The sequence below is a fragment of the Cephus cinctus genome, unplaced genomic scaffold, assembly GCF_000341935.2.
Source record: "Cephus cinctus unplaced genomic scaffold, Ccin1 Ccin1_scaffold1796, whole genome shotgun sequence".
Taxonomy (NCBI): Eukaryota; Metazoa; Arthropoda; class Insecta; order Hymenoptera; family Cephidae; genus Cephus; species Cephus cinctus.
Window position 1 is genome coordinate 97,000 of NW_014334004.1, and position 23,728 is coordinate 120,727.

A 23,728-nucleotide genomic window follows, 5' to 3' on the forward strand; every position below is an offset into this window, starting at 1 on the left:
AGAGAGAGAGAGAGAGAGAGAGAGAGAGAGAGAGAGAGAGAGGGGAGGAATACACTGTATCGTGCCTCTTCTATAAATAGATTGAATGTCGCATGTTTACAAAACTGACACTCGCCGGGATCGATCTCCCAGCAATTCGCATGATCAATCGACGTGACGTGTACCGTACACACCTGTACACCGGATAGGTACTTGCCGTAAACAGTTCGGCCTACTTTCCCCTTATTGCTCCAACAGCTGCGTGACTCGCATCCACCTACGTCCCTTAACCTTACTTTTGCCCCACGTGGTACATGCCTTTTCCTAAGCTACGGTTTCCGAGCATCGTATCGCTTCTGACCTAGCGCAATCTGCGATGGCCGTGTAAAACCGGATGATATTATTTGAAAGGCGAGCCTTATAGGGGCGAGATAAAAATTATTGTGTGTTTTGCTCTGAATATTTTATACAATCGGTATCGAACCAATTAAATTTACAAGGTACATCGAGAACAACAGTTTGCTAGTAGCATGAAATTCATTGTTTTCATTTGTGGGCCGATAAATCTTGGGAATTCTGTTAAATAGGAAAACGAGCTGTAGCGAGATAGCGAAAATTAATCCGATTGCTGGGGAGGAAAATCAATTTCCTAATAAATCCCAACAAAGAATGAGTTATATCGGTAAGATCCTGGGCTAGCCGTAGTCTCTCGCGACGAAGAAATATGATGCTGCGGTCGGCTTATTTATTGGGTAAGGTACCTTGAATGAAATGGTGCTCTGATCCTCTGTCCGCCATACTGTGCTCGAAAAACTTTTATTCCTACTCGACCCTCTGGGAAATGGGACTCCTCGACCATTTTACATTGGTTCCATCAAAGGGACTTATCCCATTCTTCCTGTTCGCGCTGGGGCACCCAGGGTCCACTCATCAGGTTTCTCGATTCTTTACGGAGACGCTCGTTCACAAAGACCTTCGGTTCCTCGATGCACCCTGTGTGCCGTCGGGAAGGGACGAACCAGCCTATTTCTAGGGACTCGATGGACAAGCTCAGCCAATATGTTCAGAATTTAGTTGAAAATAATGGGAGTCGATATAGCCTAACGATAATCGACCAACATTCTTTGTCTTGGCTCTAAAGCAACCTCATGGAACGACTATCGAAATTCCATGCAAGATCGGACCACTGAGGTCCAATTTACTTATCGTAGATTGAGGAAACCCGACTTTCCATCCCTTTGGAAATTTTTACATACGTCCTGCAAGATTTACCCGTGATCTTCCTGTCTCTTTCGCCATCGTCCCCTCTCCCTCTCTCCTTTCTCCATCTTCAGTCCTTCTACTCCTGTTGCTCCTGTTCTTCCGACAGCTTCGCCTCCTCATCTTCTTTCTACCCTAACATTCTCCTCCGATGTTCACCGTTCTACGACGTTTAAGCAAAAGTTGGGAATTTGAATTTTAAAATAGGAGCTGTTTTGCGTAGCGAGCGCCGCAGCCAAACTCACCCCGAGACACCAGACAAGGGTAGATTGAAAGATAACTCTCTCGCGTAGATATTTTATGAGGCAGGTTCGACGTGCGAGCCGTAAAATCGCGAAATTTAAGAGAGGATCTCCGTGTCGTCAAGACTCACCTTGAATCTCAGTTGAACCGATCGGATCAATCTCGTTGCTTCCTAACGAGTCAAATCAAACAGATCTGATAAATTCTCTCGTACCAATCGAAGGCGTCCCAGGGTTTATTCTGCCCTCGATGGGCATTCCAGCATCTATAGCTGCTTCTCGCAATCCACCGCTCATTCGTTATACCGTGATACTATCCCAAATCGAGCTTAATGGCCCGGCGAAACAGATAGCGCTGAGCAAGTGCTCTGATTAAGTTCTCTCGCCATTCTATTGTACATTTCACGGGTGTCATATCGTCAAAACACCAGACAGAGATTCCCAAACCGTCTCCGACTTTGACGTAATTACGCTCCACTAACAGATCGTTAGCTGTTGCCGATAAGTTCTCTTGAGTTATCTCTTTAATGTATACCGGTTCCCTCCAGCAGGGCGGCTACGGCTGAACTGGTGGAGGCGTTTACTACCTTCCCTTGGATTTAAGAGAAGACACTCCTAATCGATAGGATGACTACCCTCTTCTGCGATACCCCTTATGGCGTAAGACGTTGAGGAAACGTTAGACGTCACGTTAGACGCCGCTCGTTCTAGGAGTAGTGAGATTAGAAAACGCGAACTCGAACCGCCGGAAGTCCAAACGAAAGCGGAAAAGTGGGAGGATGGCGTTGAAAGTAGAAACTCGCGAGACGAGGAAAATTGCTCAAATTTCTAGCGTTAAATAACCAAAAGAATTCTACGGCAAGAATAATCGGTTTAAACGAATTTCAACGCTGGCTCTGGAAGGATATTCAACTAATTGCTGTATACGATAATTAAATTATTTTACTGAAATTTTACTGTAACGCCTCACAATCAGTATGTAATTGGGTGTACCGGCAGAATTAATATGCCGACATGCAATGCGGTGCAGTAATTCTCGTAGCTTGTTCATTAAAAACTGATTCGATATTGTTCTCACTTTCCGTGTAGTGCTGCACTTTTTGTCACTCCACGTGGAAGCACAACGGTATAATGTAACTTTTATTTGCTGTTCCAGGTGTCTGTGGATTGGTACACAGCGGAAGCAGCGCAAAGAACGGGGACAGCTTTCAAAATGCCCTGGACGATACGACGAGATCAGGTCCGTATTTCGACAAGTGGGCCTCAAAGAACGTGACGGCACTCCTGGGAAAGACGACCTACCTGACTTGTCGCGTGAAGAACTTGGGAAACAAGACAGTGAGTATTTTATCTATGACTAAAAACGTTTATTCCTTTCAAAGATGGTGGAACCGGGCGGGGAGGGGGGGTGAAAGTACGAAGTCGCCCCATTGTCCCCAGTGGTCCTTAGGTCGTGGCATGTTACTGCAGACGCCAGAGTGTCGTATTACCTTCTACCTCACAATTAGCGCAGATTCCGAGAGAAGCACGGGCCAAGGCGAAATCATAAATTAATTGGACCACTTACCGTGCCGTATCCCCTTATTGTTATTTACCAGGATACGAAAAAAAAAGATATTATCCAGAAACGAATCGTTTCGGTACTTTTTCCTCCAGAAAATAAAGATTATGATTCTGTCTTACATCAGCGGTACCCGTCCCACCAAGTTATACTTTGCTGCAAAGAAAAAATGTATTTTATCCAACGAGCGAAGCTACACAGTTTTCCAAGGTTTCGCAAAAACACGAGTTACATACATGAGAACTTCTTCGAGATGAATAAATCGTGGCGAAGCATCTGGCGAATTCGATTCTTCGTTCGGCAAATACGTATTAGGTTGGGCACCGGTGAAATTCTAACGGAGCAAGCTGACGCCATGTTTAATTCAGACTCCCGACTGAGGATCGTGGCGAATATAATAAATGTTATTGCTAGCGTTTCGCCTTTCGTTTGGGTACATCGAAATTGCGTGAAAGGGTCTCTAGGTTTGGCACAATGAAATTCCACTGAAACTTTTAGGGTTACGATTGGTTTCATTTTTTTTTCCTTCTTGCTTCTCCCCGTCCATAATGCGGCCTAGCTAATGAAGTTTACAAAGCACAGCATTCGTTTCTATATTCGTACGTATAAATACGATTGTCCCCTTTTTTTTTTCTTTTTAAACGCTTAAACTCTTTTCTCCCGTTCAACCGAGGAAAAATATCGAACCTCAATATTTTACCCGAACAATAGAGCACCACCTGTCTCGAGAAAGATGCACTGGGTGCATCGGAAGTGCACTCGGGCGCCACAAACTCTCGACAATGGCATCGAAACCATAATGCAGCGCTCCGCGAGGTTCAGTGTTTGTTACCTTCGTATCTACGACGTTCATTGCCCCCCAACTTCCTTGTCAAAATAAGACTTAGCTCTCCTTTCAAATTTCTAGCACAAAAATACATTTCCTACAAGGGATATCCGATTCCACGATCAGTAGTTCAATCTAACGGCAAAAGATTTTTAACGTCCTTATGCATTTTTTTAAATCTCGTACATCTCATTTTGATAAATTTTGGGTCAAATCCGATACATTCAGCATGTACATATTATAATTGTCAGTTGTTTTTTTTGTATCAAGTCCATCAATTTGATGTATAAACCCATTAAAAATGAAAACTGTTCCCCGCTTGACACCAATTTTATAAATTCAATATACAATAAACTGATAACGCAACATTCTGTGAAAAAAAAAATTGATATAGTGCATGTAAACAGATCAAACGTGTGCATAAAAATTCTATAGATATACATGGAGCTTTGTGTTTAAATGGGGTTTAAAAAAGAGACTTTGATGTCGGTAGGAAGCACCAGAACAACAGCGTGTTACTGATTAAAATCGATGTTACGTCTACGTAGGACGACGATGTCACGTCAGTAGCCATTATAAAGTGGCATTCTCTTGGATGCAAGAAGAAAACCGTTCGATCATTAAATATTAGTCAATCGGGGTAGGTTCGTTGTTGCCTGAGATGCTTGGGTGGTGTCTGTTATACGTTTCTGCCTGCGTTCGTATTTCAGCGAATCGCAAGTGTGGCTAAAGGGTAGGAATAAAATTCCATCCCGTAGTCTGGTTACCTGCGCCGCGCGAAAGCAAGTATTTGATGTTCCAAATCGTATTTGCACATTCCGCCGTTAGACTTACACCAATTCCAGGAAGAATTAATGATATTAAGCTAGTGTATTTTCCCAAGTAGATACGTATTGTCAGTCTACGAGATTGGACCTTTTTTTGCCTAGCATTTTCCCCTTGCTCAAAAAACTTTCTTCCGTGGACATGATAAATTTGTGAAATGTAGTTTTTTTCTTTCATTTCTCCTGGCCGATAGCTACCGGCAGTGCTTTTTGGATTTCCACGGATCGTTTTTGAGTATCGAAGTGACCAGAGGGACCGATCATAATGGGCACCGTGAGGCGCAAAATGGCTAGCCAGTCCCCTGGGAAAGTTTCAGTTAAACTTTCCAAAGGACAATTTACGAGATGAACCCACGAGCTTCGAACCTTTTTTTTAGAGCTGAATTGCATAAACGAAAATTGTCGTCGATCCAATATGTCGTCAGGTTGGACACCTTGCGATATAACGTAATATCTTTATGGGAAGCACGTGTAGGCTACGAGGTCCGGCACTAGTCAGATGGCGTACTATAGACAAGGGTTAGGTAGGTATACTCCTAACATTGCACTCACTGATTCACGCAGACGTAACCCCCTTCTGACAGGACCCCAACCTTAAACCTTTGAGCCATTTCTCCTATTCTCTATCTTTCCCAGTTGGGCTGCACTGCTCACACATTTTACTCCTTCATTTTTCCACGAGTGTCCCCTTAGATATTTTTACACTCGAGTATTTCCAGTCTCAAAAATGTACAGAGGCTACGATGGCACAAGAAAGGGAACTTCTTGGCTATGAAAACCTCGAGATATTTAAGTGCTTCTAAAACGTTAGGTCGAGAGGGAGGAAGTCGAAGAAAAATAGATGAGAAAATAAAAGAAAGAAAAAAAAGAAAACTCAATATGGGTATTCGACATAGTCGATGTACGTTACGAAGTCACCATCCCAGTAACTCCTGTCTTCGTGTTCAAACTTTTGTTTGTTCAAGCAGCGCAGTACACTGTACCAGTCGACAGCTCGAGGAACTAACTCTTTAGATCAGTCAGACGCAAAGACAAGGGATAGTTACATTTTATACGATAATCTCGTAACTGTACTAATCATCATGAATATTTACAACGATGCTTTCATCTCGTCTCCATCAACGCATCGTGAGTCCCATTAACGTAATAGATATTATACTTGGTGATTACCGCGTGCAGTACAAATTTGCATGAATAATTCATTGCTATTTCATAAACGCGGATGTTTACGCTAGCCGAGCACACCAGAAAATCGCCGATCCGTTTCACGGATGACACGAGTTTCCAATCTCTCGTTTAGCAGTTCGGTTAGGTGGGATACCTGTCTGTCGAACGCTGCTTTACCCTACCAAACGATCTTCGCAGGAACGCATTTCCCAGGTGACCTTATCCTCTTAAAAAAGACAGCGATGCTTTCGCGCCGAGCTTACTCGTCAGAGCTCCTACGAACGAGAGTCACTGCCCTGCTAAGGGTTGAAGGCGTTAATGCGCACGTCTGTCTTGCAGATACTCTCAACGAACAACCACCCCAGGTTTCTCATCCGTTAACTGATGCTACACGATCGTGAATGATTAGGGCTCTCATTGTTTCAAAAGTCCTGCAGCTACCTCCGACCATCGTCTTTTCGCCTCTACGTTCTTCTGTCCTTTCTACCCTTTTCTCTCTATTCTTCTCTTTGGATAAAAACCTCCCTTATTCTCATCCCTAACTTTTATGTATTTCGAGGATCATTCACCGAAATACTAATGCCAGTACGGATACCATGACCAATTTTCAAAGTTGCCTACGCTACACGCAGACTGTTCTTTAGATCGTGTGATTGTTCAGCTACTTTCGAAATACGTTTGATCGTCCCGTTTATTCACTCGGGAAAGATTTCCAAGCACCCGAGACGGCAGACTAACCATTCTGTTTTACCTTTGAAATTACTTCCAGCGATAGCGTACGGTAAACAGGTACCGTTGATACTATTGCTACCATTGCTAGCAGCGTTGCTACTGGATCTGCCGTATAAGCTTTTACTACGGTTAATCCACAGTCAGTGTAATCGTAAGAGTCCCGGCTAGCCAGCATTCGCAATTATAGTTTATTATTCGGAAACAACACCTCTGACAGTACTTTCGGTAACTACATGCAAATCGGAGATTTCTCGATTTTCACGAAAGCCCTATTCGACTGCTAGCTTTGATAGAGCAGGATCCTACAGCTGTGCCATAAAGGACTGTGCCATGCGTCGACTGACTTTTTCTTTATGGAATCGCCAAGGATTTCATCTGAATTCAATTTTCGATAAAATCAACTGAGCATGAGAATGCAGTCAAAGTTAAATTATTACCGTATGCAAGATACAATGCACTTCGTATGTGCATTACACATACTACTTGCACATACAGCTGCAAGTAGAGTCAGAGGAGAATGTAAGATCCATAAAACTCGAAGCTCAGCATGCATGGTGTACAGGAGAAATTTTATAAGAAAATAAACGATCTCGGTAGTAGCGTTTTTTTTTAGTGCTTCAAGTAAGCTTATACATTTCTTGTGAGGAACATAGAACGTCAATCATCTCGAATAGGCAATTATGGTTTCCGTGCACATAGAAGCATACATTGACAACAGCCTAAGATTTTGGAAACTTTTAAATTTGTTTTAGGTGGTATTAGGATGTCCCGTAAAGTTGTATAAACTATTTGGAAAAAGAAAACCCCACTCGATAGGTGGGCTCCCAGGTCGTTCTGTACGGTAGATCGGATAACCTTGTTTATGCACACGTGTCCTAGGAATATTCACGAATAAATATACAAGGGTTTCCAGTAACGCACAACCCACGTACGATGTAGATGGGACAATCGGAACATGGTGTTTTCCGAGAATTGAGCGTTGCTAGTATCGAGCTCGAAACAGGATCATTCGTTTCGCCATTGTATACGTTACGTATATACTTGGATATACATATGTTCCTATGAAAACGCACGCTTCAGTTTGGCAACAGTAGCTACATTGGATACTTGTATTAGACTGTAATGGGATTTCGAAATAGTGTAAGGTCCAAGGAAAGATAAGTGAACTGGATTGGTACTCGAACCTGGGTCTTCCGCTTGCTGTAAAAATGCTTCGACCACTAAGCTATCTAGCTTACCTATCCTGTAGGTCCTGTGGACAGAGGACTTCTCGCCTCCTGTAATAAAATTCAAAATATCGGTTGATTATCCTTGTGTATAATTTGGAATTTTATTGGAAAACTTCCTTCGGCCGGATTAACTGATTCAATTTCGAACGTGACTGTTGCATATTGAAACTCCCTGTAGCCTCTAAAGCCAAATCGTCCGTCGAATTCCCTTTGTGGACCAGGCTCGAAACTCTGAAGCTTTGGAATGGAATTTGGTTATTTTTTGATGAGAAGGAAAGAAACTATGGTTGTGAAAGATCAGGTTGGAAGAGGTAAATTCTTGCAATCTCTGTCAAAGGGGAATATCGAGGATGTGCCCAGGGGTATCGTCTCGTTAAAAGCCGTTTGAAAATTCATCGAATATTTTTTGTGAAAATTGCAAAGACAGGTTATAGGGCCACGCAGTCAGCTGAATCTGTGTAGGTGAGTATATATAAGAGGGATAGTGGAATATCGCAGAATAGGGGAATAGCACGAGGATAAGGCAGGCGTTTAATAAGATGAGAAAACGGATGAAGGCTCAAAGTAGATTGGTAGGTTAGATGCCGAAGCAGGTTGCTATCAAAATCCATGGATGCTAACAAACTTCATCGACGGAAGACGTCCGACCCTTCAAGCGCAAAAGCCTCGTTATTATTCCTCGCTACGACCCCATAATGCTCCGATTTCTCAAACAAAAACGAGAGAGAGAGAGAGAGAGAGAGAGCAAGAACGCAACTTTACAACGATCCCTTTTCATTGAGAAGAGCCGGATTACCGGATCATACCCATACAGGATGTCTTCCCTAGGTCCTCGTCGAAAAAGCATCTATAGGTGGCATAGAATATTTTGACAGACAAACCGGACCATTCATTCTGCCTGATGCACCATTCAGTCGAAGGTAGGATGGACTTTGACGTCCGTCGCCGAAAAGGGACTTCCGGATAATCCTTTGGGTCATATTGCACACAAGAGAGCTATTTCCGCATCTGTAGTTGGATCCTGATGCCATTTCAGCACTCTTACTCTGGCCGTGGTGTTAAATCAAATTCTGCAATCTCTCGACGCTGGATTTTATACGTCTAGGCTGTCTTGCCACACACGCAGTAATGTGTGTGTGTGTGTGTGTGTTTAACGAGAAAGCCAAGAGATGGAAAAGAGAAAAGAGAAAAGGGACAAAGGACAGAAAGGAAATTCCGAGAACGAACGATTGGCTTATGTTCAAACGAGCCAATACGGCTTTGGGAAGCTTTTCTACGTTACAATTAGCCGACTCCTTGATCTTTTCGGTTCCTCCTCTTTGCTCTCTCCTAAGCTTTTGCCCTGGCATCTTCTCATTTTCCTCCTACGTTAGCTTTGTCTTCAACGAAGAGTAAAAGGGTGAACAAGATTCCACCGAATTGCTGCTACAAGACTGTAAGGACTTCTTGCCGAGAGAATCCTCCTTTAAAGGAACACCGGTTGAACCCACTTAGCCAGGAAATTCCGTTAGAAAACCGTGGCAAGAAAAATTGGTAGGCGAGAGCAGAAGGAACGACGAGAGGAACATGAAAATTATTATAGTAGCCACCGGTGGTTAAAATCTTTAAGTGGAACGTCGTTATGACATTAATGCACACGCACGGACTCATGGACAATGAGCATGGACGTGGAATTTAAATGGCAACAATACGACTCTCGCGGTACCCAACGTCCTTTCATGAGGTTCTCGTTAAAAGCTCAGGAAATGTACTAAAGCTTCAGCCCACGGAGGTCAGACGCACGGAGGTGCCGCTTAAAGAGCTTAAAGAAACGTGATGCACGAGGTAGCCATATGTTCTCCTTAATGGTTGCGCTGGAGAATCGTGACACGAAGGTAAAGAAAAGAGACGGAACACGTAACGTTGGCCGCTAGATTCTCGTGGCGAATGAGAAGAAAGGGGGTCAAAGGAAAAAACCACCACAAGAGCCACCACCCCCTTGCGAACCCCTTGCGAAATTGCCTGGCTCTCCATTTTTCTGTGATCTGTGTTTACCCCCACAAAGGGCCAAATAGTACTTGACTCGAGTATTTAAATAATGCGACGCGTGCTCGATCGATCGTATTACACAATTTCATTCGTTTCCATAAACATGCAGTTTTTACTGAATAACATTCCATTGGGAGATCGATGCATCCTTTGTGCACCGACTGTACATTTTCTGTGCATTCCTACATCTCTCGTAGGCAGATGACACAGGCGTGCGAAGATTCATGACTCATTCCTTACGCGAATAGGTAAACATCCTTTTCACCTATAAATAGGAAAAACAAGGAAAGGGATTTCTCGTGGCAGGAAGCGACGCGCGCGATCCGACGAAGGTGACGAATTTATTACAACTTAGGATGCAGCATCCTGGGATACTGCCAGGAATGGCTCGTCTTTATCGTTCTGGGAGACGCGGTCCAAGTGGGCAGGATTTAATACTCAAGTTTTAGTATAAGAATGCTCAAGGCGAAATTCTTTAGCAAATGCAACGATGCTTCTCCGCGAATAAGTATTGTGGTATTATCGTAAGCACGCTTCAGGATATTAATCATGGTTATGTAATTAAAATCAGCCCTAACCTCGTCATTTCTCAATTTCATTTAATATAGAGCTGTTCCATTCGTGCCCGACCTGACAGTCATTTTTATTTTTATGTTTGGATACTTTTCTTTTGTATTTGCTAAGTAAAATTGGATGTTGCTTTTCAAATATGTATACTCATATTTATTATATGTAGAAAAAAAAAGTAGGCCATTATAGCGTATGTATAGCATTCTGACGTCAAAGGTCACGTCGCTTCACATTGGCTTTCGCTTCTGGCTACTAAAAATACACGCGGAATTGGTATAAATAGAATTCGATTATTACAGGAATTATGTAGAAAAGAGGTGATGTACGATACGAACCAGAGGCAAAGTTTTTCAAAGGGGCTTCGAAATTAAAATCTGATGAAATTAAGGGTCGCACAGTCTCTTTCTGTATAGATTATACATTTAATTGAGTGGAGATGAGACAAGAGACTTCTTGGAAATTTGTAAGTATATTGCACGCTCTCTTACGAATAGATAGAAAACAGTGGCGTAGTATAGGCTGCCAAGTACATGACTTTCCGGATGCGGCCCACTTTCCACATGGCAAATGGAATCATCGATCATGCGGTAAACGTGCCAAGTAATTTGGGGAAGAAAAACCTTACGAATTATGTAATTTGGTTCCCAAAAATGATGGTCATATGGAACTTCATTACTTTGAGTGAGATCGCTCCTTTGTGTAGGTGAATGAAAATCTAATATTCATGGAATAATCATAATACTGTTAATACTTGCTTGTATTTGCTGTTATTCCAGCAAATAATAACAACGCAGACACAATTTTGTATCGATCAAATATTCACGGGAACTTCCAATTTCAAGTTCAGGGTTACAAGTATTTATGACGCGCAGTGCTGCGGAAATGGTCTAAAGCACGAAAGATTTTATACCTTCGCGTAGCCTTGCATAATTCGGCGATTCTTAATATCTCAAATATCTTTGATTTTAGGCAAAGCAATATTGATTACAGTTGAATCTTGTAAGGAAAAAAGTTTAAGACATTTTCAGGAACAGCCTTCAACTTGCGGCCTTCGAGTCTCGGTTCAAATGCCACATTAAGCCTAGTGCCCTTAGAGTCCCGCGACTCCCGGGTACAGGTACTTTAAGAAATTCACGTCTAAACTTTAGTGTACTATTTTGTATTCTCCAAAGCATATTGCCAAAGCCTTCCTGAGGTGACGCCTCGAGATGCTTTGCCGACATGGGATTTTGAATTTCGCTTCGTCACCACTACTTGCTTCAGTCTTTCAAATTAATCTGAAATTATCGTCAAGTCTCTTGTACATACTTTAGGGAGACAATAATGTCGCCACGCCGTTTCCGACGTAATTACATTGAAAATTTGATAACGATAATGGGGATAATATTCCTTTTAACCTCGCACCATTATAATATCATTAGAATATCTTGAAAGCGCACGCTGCACCCTGTTACGGACAGCTGAATTAACTTGAATCGATTAATTACTGCAGGTCTCGATGGTTCTTTTGCATGGTTTCCCACATACAAAGAACTGACTAATTCACTGCCAGTCAAAAAAAAAAAATCGAACTGCAAAAAATCTCTCATCGATTTAATTTATACCTCCTACGCGCGGCTACTTTATCGCATACCTGCCTAACCTATATCTAGCAGCTTACTCTATTCCAGTGCAACCTGAAAATCTTCGAAACGAGCGCAAAGGAAAGTAGTACTGAATACCAAACGGCTATTGGAATATCGTTTTATACAGTACTACGCTGACCCTTTAAAGCTGATGCACATGGTGAGACAAAACGATGCTTTTGTATTTAAGGAAAGAGGAAATAAGAAAATGAACCGTGGGAACCAATCCCAATCCCCCCTTATATTTACAGAGACTTTCGCGAGGGACGAAAGTCAGACTTTTTAATCAGGATTGAAGATCCAATTGCTTATTTCTTGAAATTATAATTAACTACGACAGAGACAGTTTCATTGAATCAACGTAAACGCAAATTGTGTCACTGAATGGGCGCGGTCGAATGCTTCTCAATAGATTTTCATCCTATTTATTTTTCTTCTTTCTTTCCTGACATTTCCTCGCCTCTTTTCATACCCCTCGTCCCTCTCATCCTCATCTTTGCCATATTTCCTTTTTTTTTTACTCTTGGCGTTTCCCTATTTACTCTGCCTCGGTAATTTGTCAATTCCGTGCCCGTTACCCGGAAAAAATTCATTAAACATCAAGAACGACCGAAGCAGGGCAAAATGTCGAGCTGCAGTCTCCTTCTTCCTATTGGACACGTTTCATTCCAGATAGACGATATCGCTCAAGCCCTGGGAAACCCTTCGCGACTTCTGACCAGTAATTACGGCTCAGTAATTTTTCATCAAGCCTAGTCACGCTCCTCTCGTTCCACAGTTCTCCTGACCATTCCACTACTTTTTTTCATCGTTCATTCTCACGCACCCCACGCCTATAACGTTCGCTACTCTTTCGACACTTCATGGAAATTTCGGGGTTCGCCAAGCCACCACAAGAGCCACCACGAAGTTTCACTCTCGGAATAGCTTGTTCCATAGATTCCTAGAGATTCCCTGGGTGTTTCGCGTTCTCAAAATTGTTCAAAAAAAAAATAAAATAAAATAAAGTAAAACAGAACGTACAAGACGCGCTGAGTTTCTCTCGTGGAATAAACAGGAAAAGTCTCGCCGTAGAAGTATAGAACGGGCTATAAAAGACTGCAGCAAAGTGCAGCATGAAGACGAATGGTTAACCGATAGCCTCGGCTAGACAAACTAGACCGTGACATGCAAGCACTCTGTTAACAGTGCACTCTACAGTTTGCTATTTTATATGGACCTCAAATAATCGACACATTTTTACGTCCTTATGCCGCTCGACGCTTTGCGTATTGTCGAGTCAGAATTCTATGGCACATTTTTACAAAGATAAATTATCCAAGATTCTTCATCTGTGCATAACGAAGAAAGAAATTTTTAACATCCACCTGGGACATCTGAACTCATCGAAAAGATTACCGAGTCCGGTGCTACACGCAATGCTGCTTAAGTAGTGATCTTTAATTAAACAGCAGTCATTAGCGACAGTATTAAATGCATGAGGCTGCTCGAGTACCCGATCGAATGTATTTTCATGCTACAGGAATTACATTGCCAGTCAATAATAATGAATGCAATGCCAGGCGGTTTCTCACCTGATGGGCATTAACCACATAATTAAAATTCATAAATTACGTGTATAAACAGCTAAGCTTCATTAGAGACTCATTCAATCTATTGCATAGCGTTTACGGCTCCGCGATTCCTCATTGCGTATGCACGGACGCAATCATTCGTGACGATGAGCTGAATTTCAATTTTGATATTTATTTTTCCAGTTATTTTATGAGCTTTTACTGCTTCACACCTTTCTTACCGTATTAACATCGCAGGCTCTCTTTTACAATTTCCTTGCAGTTTCTGTCTCCTAGTGACTGGACGGTTATTTTCGAAGGAACGTGTGTTTTTCATCGCAGGCTTTGGGGTTTTCTTCAATTTGGTTTTTTTTTTCACTTTTCATATTTTGCCAGGGCACGCCTAGACCGGTTTGAACGTTATTCAACTTTCAGTTCGAAAATACTGAACTGCCTGTAACGCTTCTCACGTAACTCGGCGACCATTCGTTAATTATTGTTCGTTAAAAATTGTTGTAAAAAAAAACTGCTAGCGCAAATTTTTAGGACGTTTCTAATTAATCTGGATTCAATCCTCGCTCACCCATCAGTTTGTTAATTGCTGCGGGGGTCAATGAAACGTCTCTCAAAGGTCTCTCAAATATTACCTTAATAATTCCATGCTCCAAGTTATTCTGTGGCAGTCGGCGGGAGTTTTTTCGACACTGCGTCATTCTATTAGAGCCAAACATATTTTTTTACGAATTTGTCTTCAAAAATGTGCTTTCTGTCGTAATAGGCCGTGTGAACCTTCTAGTCTCACTGGTCAAGCTAAAATCCTGAACATTGAATAGCTTGCTTTTTCACAGCTGCCTTAAAGTTTATTCATACTTGACGCTGACGGAATTTTGACATTTCGTTGAGAACACTAAAAATCAAGAAATCAGTAAACTCTTCGGGATATTAACAACCCATTTACGGCCCTACAGACTTTGATCGGTAGAGACTGTTCCATTCAATGGTGTAACAAGCTGGTACGTGGAAAAAGTTGAAACCTGAAGCTTCGAACGTATCGAGCAGGAAAAGGCATTGCAACGTCTAAAGCAGATTGTCGGGCGAACCATGAAGAATCGGAGAGACAAATTTACCAGGAGAAGAACTATTGCAATAGTTCCAGACAGACGTAGTTGCAATCATTGAGACTGAGTATACCTGTATACGTACAAATCGTAAACCTATATTCTGTCCCTTCTACTTTTCCGTTATTCACCCGGAGGACTCTCGCACTATAGGTACGAAGCTTTATCTGATTATCGGAACATCGATTTCTCACTCGAGAAATTACAAAACATCCGCTGAATTTGACGAGAGGACAGCTCGAGGGACTGTCCTATAGATAAAAGCCTACATATTAAAAAAAAAGCATTACTCACCAGAGAGACTTGATAACCCTGGAGTATGATACGTCGGCCAAGCTTCGTCTCGAAAATTCTATCCCACCTATTTTGTCAAACGGTCATAGACGTAAAGCTGAACAAGAAAATAATTTTGAAAATACCATCAAACCAAGCAATTAATAAGCAACAGGTTGCTTTTTAGATTCGCTTTTTCTTAAATTAAGTTCCACTAATATTCCATACATTAGGACTGATAGTGAAATCTCAGTTCTGGTTTGGCCACCTTAAACGTTTCACGTGCATCGAACATCACGGTTGCTCAGGGCACAAAGCTACGTAGATGCGCTTAATACGATAGGGGTTTGCCCCTGGTGGTAGGTACCGCAAGCTCGCGTTAGGCTTCGATTATTCAAGCATGAAATCTCTTCTGGAGTACAGCTGTAATTATCGGGGAACGAGGGAACCATGAGAGGATCAACAATACCCTAATGGTTCAAACACCAAGGGGGGTATAGTAGCTATACATGTCGATCGAGTGAAGCTCCCTGTAAAAGAAAAACATGAAGGGATTTAAAACAAATTGGTGAATATAGGTGAGTGACTGTAGCTACCAAGGAATGGCGCATGGACCAAGAAGGGCAGAATAGCGGAAGGGAGTTTCATTGGGGATGAGATTGGGCGAGATCCCAAGGGAAGAAAAATACTCTCTCACTGACCCCGTGGGTTACCCTGACGTTACAAGATGGACAGTCCTCTCACGAAAGTAGCGGAGAGTAACTCGCGAATTAGATTCGGATGCTGGGTACCTAATTAGGATTGATCGAACTTTCATATATTTCCTTCGATGAACACTATTTTTGCATTATCGAAGGCCCTCTCGCTTATAGCGAGAATCGGGCTGCTCAGGTTGTTGAGTTATTGACAATAGAAATCCTGCTTCTAAATCAATCGAACCGAGTCGGAAGTTACAGATCACGAAAGAAACGATTTTCAAGCAGGACAAGATGTGTGCGTAAAGCATTGACAAGGATCCCGCATGCACCTAGAACGTGACAGGATTCTCATAAATCATTTGCATAGGACAACATATTGCCATGCAAAGAGTATACGGGGTAGAGAAGCCATAGTGAGGCGAGGAAGCGAGACACCAGGGTGGAAACCTTCGCCCAGCAACTATGGCAGTTTACATAGCGTGCATATCATAAATTATGGAAACATAACCGGCCAGAGATATAATATGCTGTGTACGGAATCTGCTACAACCTGGCACAACCAACGGAATCTATCCCCGACTGCTCCTACAGCGGAAGAGCTTTCGTACTTGCAGCACCACCACCTCCACTACTGTAGCCGATAGCAGTATCAGTTGTTCGACTCCGTTAACGATACTCTAACAGGATACACAGCGGTCGGAGATAGTCGGTGCTCGCAATGACAAGGTGCATCCTTATCCAACTCGGAGTGTCCTTCGAAGAGAGACGAAGCTAAAGAGAGAAAGAGAGCAAAGCGAAGAGACGAATCCGAACGGGAGTGTGCTGATGTACGACCTGCCATTTACTTCCGTCAAGAATCCCAAAATCTTCGACCCGGTGTACCCAAGAGTCATGAATTCGTAATCCCATGAATTCCCCCCATTTCCTCGATTGGCCAACTCGACAGCTTGTCCTCTTCTTGACGCAGCCCTCGCGCGCCAGATGACGTTTGTGGCCACTTAAATTCCGACCACTATTAGTTAGTGGAATGACGAATCCCCAAGCAATCCCCAGATCAGATGCTACTCGTGACGACGTCACTGAATCGAACCAATAAAACAGAAAGGACAATTTTATGGAGACAAGTGACGGGCGTACGTATACATATATGCACCTAGGTAGTTTATTTTCCCGAGCGTCGATTGTCTCTGCTCTAGCGAATTACTCGACGCTCGTAAAATCTTATCGTAAACTTTATCGTTCACCGATTTCGTGTAGGTCATCTGCCTACTCTTTTTCTCTGTCCTTTTGATCCTGCCTCATATACTTCGGCTCTCTCGCGAGATCAAATCGGATGCTGCGTCTCTCTCTCTCTCTCGAGAGAGAGAGAGAGAGATCTCCTGGAATATTTTACTGACATATTACATTCGCAGTAAACTATTCCAGATAACGGTACAGAGAGTCTATGGGTTTTAATATAACGCGGGGAAGGTTTATAAAGTGGACGAATGTTTACACGCTGCTAACCCACCCGTTATAATTATCACGCTGGAGGCTCGGTTTCGTTTCTACGTAGTTCCTAGCACACTAACTTTTGGATAATATGCAAAGCAACCCTATTAATTCCTCGGCAAGGGACGCCGAGAGGCGCACGCTGGATTATACTTTACACGGGACGCAACCCTTTATCCCTCTATGAATCTGGTGGCAAGGATGGCCGTCTTTCGATTTCTCTTGGAGTTATATGTATATTTTTCAATTATCTCCGGAGAACACATACTCCCCCTGTCTTGTTCGATTAATTTTACTTTTTCTCTTGTTCTATTTCTTTTTTCCCAGATGACCTTGCAAGTGTCCTGGGTTAGGCACAGAGACGTTCACCTGCTGACTATCGGCCGTTACACCTACACCAGCGATCAACGGTTTCGGGCCATTCATCAGGTTCATTCGGACGATTGGTTACTGCAAATAAAGTATCCACAGCATCGGGACAGTGGGATATACGAGTGTCAGGTCTCCACGACTCCTCACATGAGCCATTTTGTACATCTTAACGTCGTCGGTGAGTTTCTCTTTTGGTCTTTACACGACGTATCTATTAGTCGATAAGTATGGAAAACTCTCCGGGTCGACCTAGACGGAAGACGCCGCACGACGTAGCACCGTCTCGAAGACGATGTCTGACGTTAATGCGAAACGCTCATTGACAACAAGTTATTTCCTATATCGATTTTCAAACCTCCGTATGAATTGATCCAGGCGTTCCCTGTTCCCGGATAGCGGCTAGACCTGAATAACCGGGTGCTCTTATAGATAGGCAACCCTAACTGATAACCCGGTGATCCGAAGTCGGGCAAACCGGCCTATAACTTAATCGAAAAAGTACGTTCGTCAGGTTCTAGGACGTGCAACAGTCAACTTGAAGCTAAAGTACACCTCTCAAATGCACATGCCACATACAATTACTGGTACCTCATGACATGTATAATTTGCCTATATTCTCATGGCACTAATCATGCGGAGTCTAACAGCCATGGTCAAGGGGGGACTATTCTTCCAGGCTAACCCGATCAGGATCTGCCTCAGATTTCCAGTCAGAGTCTAGATAGGATTTCTGACCGGCTGTGTATAGCATGACGTGCCAGCCCAGCTCTCGGACAGATTTCATAATTAGCGCGCGGCTTACAGCAGGGACCGCTGACCAGGAATCCTCCCAGCCTCCCAGTTACAATTTCTACCATTAAGACCGATTAGACAAAATTACTCGCTAGCCCTCCAAAGGTTTATCGTTGCTGTGCAAAAGTTTTACAACATCAGGATAAATTGAGTTATCAGCCATTGAAAGCAACTGTTTAAGCAGTGGATATGTTTCAGTGAGGAATTAACAAAAATAGAATTTGCCGAGGAAATAATTCTTGTGGAAAGAAACAGAAACGATGTAACTACGAATACACTTCTTCTTTCTATTTTTATTGTATTTACGGAAGATACCTGTACAGCCAAAGGATTTTCCTCCAGGCACGTTCTTACCGACTGCCTCCACTTTCCCCCGATACCAAATTCAAATGTTCTCCTTTCGTCGATACCGACCCTAAGGTTCTTACTTTAATTCTTTACATGGTTATCGAGCTTTCATTCATATTAGCTATTTGCTATACTATATGATCAAGAGGTGAAATATGAGACTTTCGAACGTTACCGTTTGTTCGACTTTAGCGAGCAAATCTAAAAATGCTTGAAAAATGTCGAAAGAAGTCTACAAGCTAATATCAACTTGCACTTTAATAGAAATAGTCAAATGATTTTGGATAAGTCAATATATCAAATCATGTTTGCAAGGTTGGATGGTTTCTGAGGCGTATTCCAAACTTCGGAGAAGCAAACTCTCGGCAAATATTTTCATTCCTTCGTCAATTCACTTACTCATTCGTAATTGTATTCACGTCGCTTTAGGCTCACGCGTACATGAGCACACTTACTGTGTTGCAATTTCTCTTAAAAAAAATCATCTCGACATTTTTTTTTCTTTTTTTGCATCTCCCTTAATTGCTTTAGTTGTTCAAAGAGACTTTCTTCTGAAGAAAAACCCGTACCAATCTTTTCCCGATTACTTGATTTCAAAAAGTTTTCAATGCCTATTCAACTTCTTTTTTACAATTTTTTGTCCAAAAGTACTTAAAGACCTTCTCGAAGGTTTCACATGGAATCGTTAAAAATATAAATATCTTTACTTCAATATCTTATACTTATATTTGTTTGGTCGTTCTCAAAGGTAGGATAGAATGTAACGCGCCTGTAGAATTTAAGGGCGGCATTAGCACAGAGAAGCCAACGAGTAAAAGTACGACGAGTAAGGGGACGAAAATTCTATGCATGTCTCCCACTCGAATCTGCCTCTGTGAAATAAGAAGCCACTTTTCGAGAAGAGTCCTTAAGTTGCAGTCCTGAGGTGTCTGAACGGTGGATGGATGGATGCTGGATAATTTTCAACAAGGGCAAAAAGGAGTGCCCTGAAAATGCCTCTGCTTCCCTACCACTCAGTTAGCTACGTATCCAAGGGTTGAAGCCATTCCCGATCTGGTCATCCCTCGCGACACACGTTCCACTCATTTCGTCATTGAGAAGAGATTGGGAAAATGCTATACAGAGCAAACGACGAAGGAGTAAATGGGGCAATGCAATCGAACGTGTAATTACGTACGATCGATTGACATTAAACGAGATATTGAATAGCGCACGTTTATTGCCTCGCGGATGAGCAGCAAAATGAAGATTCGAGGACAGGGTGTGCATGAAGAATTTTAAAAGGACTATATAAGGGAAATAGAGAAATGTAGAACCGCAAAAGTAGGCGAAGTCGTTACCAAGAAGTAATGACTCGAATGAAATGGCTTCGACCTTTATTAACGCGTAAAATGTGATTGGTGAGAGCATAACCTAGGCCTAGCACGCTCCTACGCGCTCCCCTCATATTTCATTTCGCACTCGTAAAAGTAGTAAAGCTTTTTCCTTCTTTTTTTGTTTACAAATTTGAAATATTCATGCATACTGCTTTGTCGCTCTCTGCTTCTATCCATACGTCTCTCTCTCTCTCTCTCTCTCTCTCTCCGTTGCTCCTGTAACGTTACTCTCCATGCGGCACAGAGCTGCTCTCTAACCCATTGAAAATTTACGAGGCCGTTAAACTCGTAATAGCATGCTATACCTGAAAGAATCACTCGGACCAATATTCAAATGCAATGGGCGTAAATGAAATAACCTAACAAGAGGATTGTCATTCGAACGAAGCCAGGAGGACGCTTGGGCGCAATTGGGTCGACAATGAAAAATTGGAAGACATAATACAGAGCTATGGAGGAAACGCCTAAGGAGGGCCATTGACTTTCAAAGGAAAGGCTAGAATTTTTCCGGGTACAGGTTTCTCATAAAAACGTGGATGAGAATTTAAGTCCCTAGCGATTCTCCCGAGGTGTCTTTCACACTCGTAAGAGACAAGAAGAAGAAGAAGAAGAAGAAGAAGAAGTCGAAGTCGAGGAGGAGCAGCAGGAGGGGGCAGGAGATGAAGCCAGGGAGAAAGAAGTGGTCGCGATGCTCCTAGGGGTTGCTCGAGAGTCTACTCGTCCGCAGGAAATTGGCACGACCCGGTATGACGTTGGTCTAACATGGCTGCTACCGCGACAAAACTCCCAAAGCGAAAAAGGGTCTCTCCCGTCTTTACCAAACTTTAAAACAACTTACTCGAACGCAGTGAGATTATCTTGGCGAGAATGTTTCTGGGTGGTCGCCACCTGGACCCGATGAACGCAGTACGTGAACCTGGTACCGATTATCCTCGCAGTCTCTTCCTCCCTTTCATATTCTTCGAGAGACGTAACACTTAGCTGGCGATTTGGGCCGTGTACGCGCAAGGCTGAACACAGCCCATTCCATACCCAGAACAGAGCATTACCCTGCGATCCATATGACAGAAGCGCGCCAGCGAAATGCAACGGGCTTCCTCTTGTGTTCATGAGGATATTGCGAGACACTGTCCTTTGCAGGCGGGGAAACGGTATTGTCTTTGACATAACACGGGAATCAGGATACCCGGAAGTCCTCAGTGTGTCGTTTCCAATAGTTGTATTGTTTTTAATTGCAATTCCAATTGTACGCGAACTCGTGATAAGAGCTTGCGAATATATTGCCAGCTCAACAGTGCTCTACGTGTCTCGAGTTATTTTTTGAAGTTTTAATCCAACCGTGCGACGCTCGCAACCGTACACGTTCGCTTTTCACTTCCTAGATTGCATTCGCGTACTTTAATCCCCTGATTTAAAGGACAGGTTAAAACCGCTGTTTCGTCCTGAAACCATCGCAGGTTCAGCGGTTGAATCCCATAAAACTCCATTTTACTAGAGGGCTGTGGTGCTTCCGTGGTGATTTTTAACGTGTAAGGAAATTAATCACGTTCTCGGTAACTTTCATACGTATATACACTACTGCGATGGCTCTTCCCAAGAGATCCTACCTACACGTTAGGAAAAATATTTCAATGTCATTTTTGCAAATTTCTTAAACGCTAGAAAAATCCTGAACTCTCCGTAATCTGCACTGCCACAATAATACCTTGAAATTTCGTATACTTGGTTACAAGATTGGCCTCAACTAACGGGGTAGGGATTGTCCGTGGCTGCTCCCTTGGCTCTAACTCAAATCGCTATTGCCCGACATCACGCCATCTTTATTACTGCCGCACTTTGCTCGCGGCTTAGGGCAAGACACATTTCCATGCTTAAAATACTTTCTCGATTGCTCCCTTTAGATATTAACAAAAACGTCATTTGGGATACTTGACGATTCTCGTTCGCTGTGATTCTAATTGGACTTGAAATATGAATATTCGGAAAATTGTATTCTGACATGAATAGGAGAAAGGATCGATCGCGATTTCGTGACTCAATTAGTATTTTCTTTCTAATCATTTTTATTAGACTTTTCCATTCTTACATGAAAAAAAAAGCTATTTGAACTCCGCAACGGAGGTGAATAAACCATAAATGAAGTAATGCTTGCAAGCTGAACGCGGATTTTGTTTTTAATGAACCGTTTGCTAAGCGTGCCATGGTATATCCATTAATTAATATGGTAACAAAAAAGGAAAGAGGCAGGACTCCCCGTAATACAGCGATATTAAATTTGTTCTCATAACTCGGCTCGCTCAGCCGAGTGAGATGTGAATATTAGTGGCTCCCAAGATAAAGTCTTAATTCTTTTTTTTTTCCCCAAAGAAAATCCAAATGTTCAAAACTCTCAGGAAGCATCACGAGGCTTTTATTTAACCCTCTTCTCTTGAATTTTTACCTTAGCTCGGATCTGTAACATTCTTTACATTCCTCCGGGCATTCCACCTCCTCGAGACAAACAGGCTCTCCATTTCCAACGGCCGCAGGAATCTCTCAGGCTTTCAGGACGAATTTATTTATTGGTCTCCTCAGACATAAGTACATGATAAAAGAGCCGCTAGAGATCCGCAGGTACATGGACGAACAGTCATACATGTCTTCAGGAAGACGACAGGATCGTCAAGTTTCCAGAGACCAACGTTCCTATATCTATTGTGACGTCATTTTCGATTCACGGTCACAAGGCGACTCCAGCTACCGATACAGATAACGTTCTCGATTTTTGGTTCCCTTCAGGTCGCCACCCTGCTCAGAAATTACGCTCTCGGGTTGATTCGTATAGTTACGCTCTCGGAAGATTTCGTTACGGGTTAGTTGAGGTCGAGGTGCTCGAATCTGACGTGGGGAGATAGTCTCGACGTACCGAGTTGCCCGGTAGAGGAGAGTACCCGACGGAGACGTCTCCACGGACCAGGAAGAGCCCGGGTGAGATATCGGCGCCCCGCTGGAGATGGGGCGGAGTTATGGTTTTGATACGGTTAAGGGTAGAGAAGGACCCCCTGACCGAGTTAAAGATGGGGCGCCCAGCTGTCGCCCGATGCTCTCGGGAAGCGGCCGTGGAGGATTTTCAAAATGACCTACCTATCCGCTAAAACGCTCTCAATTTGGTTTAAAGGGACGACTCGACAGAAATGGAAGAGTTATCGGTTATAAGGCTCTCGACCAATCAGAATGATTGTAGTTCTCAAATTTGGCTATTGTCAAAGCAGTCCGTGTCGGAGCACCGACCGAGGTGTCAAACTGATTCGCGCTCCCGTGCTATCGGTTGATAGTTTTTCTTGCCGTGTTTCGCTACGGTATAGCAAGTTCTCGATTCGTACAGTTCCCGCGTTGTTCTCGCGATATCCAGGCAATTCTATGAATTCCTGTGAGTGTTCCGGAGGTGTAGTGCAGTGCTTTAGTGCAGTGTCCACCAGAGTGTCCTTGGGATACAGTTCTCGGCCTCCACGGATTAGCTGTACCAGCTCCGGTGAGTCTCCCAATTTATTAATTGGTGAAGGGATTTCGATTTGATAATTCAGATTCGTTCTGTTACGTTCTCGATTCGTCGCTCTCTGTCTCTCGCACTATTTGCCTGACTCTTACTCCGACCCTCTCTACCTCAAACCTAGCAGCCTGAGCG

The 23,728-nt window shown here is 42.9% G+C and overlaps 1 protein-coding gene across 5 annotated transcripts in view; it reads left to right on the forward strand.

Annotated features, from left to right (window-relative positions):
- LOC107273700 (zwei Ig domain protein zig-8) overlaps positions 1–23,728 on the forward strand; it is a 148,379-nt gene that overhangs the window by 96,761 nt on the left and 27,890 nt on the right. For 4 of the 5 annotated variants that reach the window (XM_015752156.2, XM_025091056.1, XM_025091057.1 and 1 more), the window contains 2 exons: positions 2,638–2,819; positions 17,504–17,726. In XM_015752156.2, the coding sequence (XP_015607642.1) occupies positions 2,638–2,819; positions 17,504–17,726 (405 nt within the window). The remainder of the gene's footprint in view (positions 1–2,637; positions 2,820–17,503; positions 17,727–23,728) is intronic. The other variant, XM_025091058.1, reaches the window with a different exon arrangement.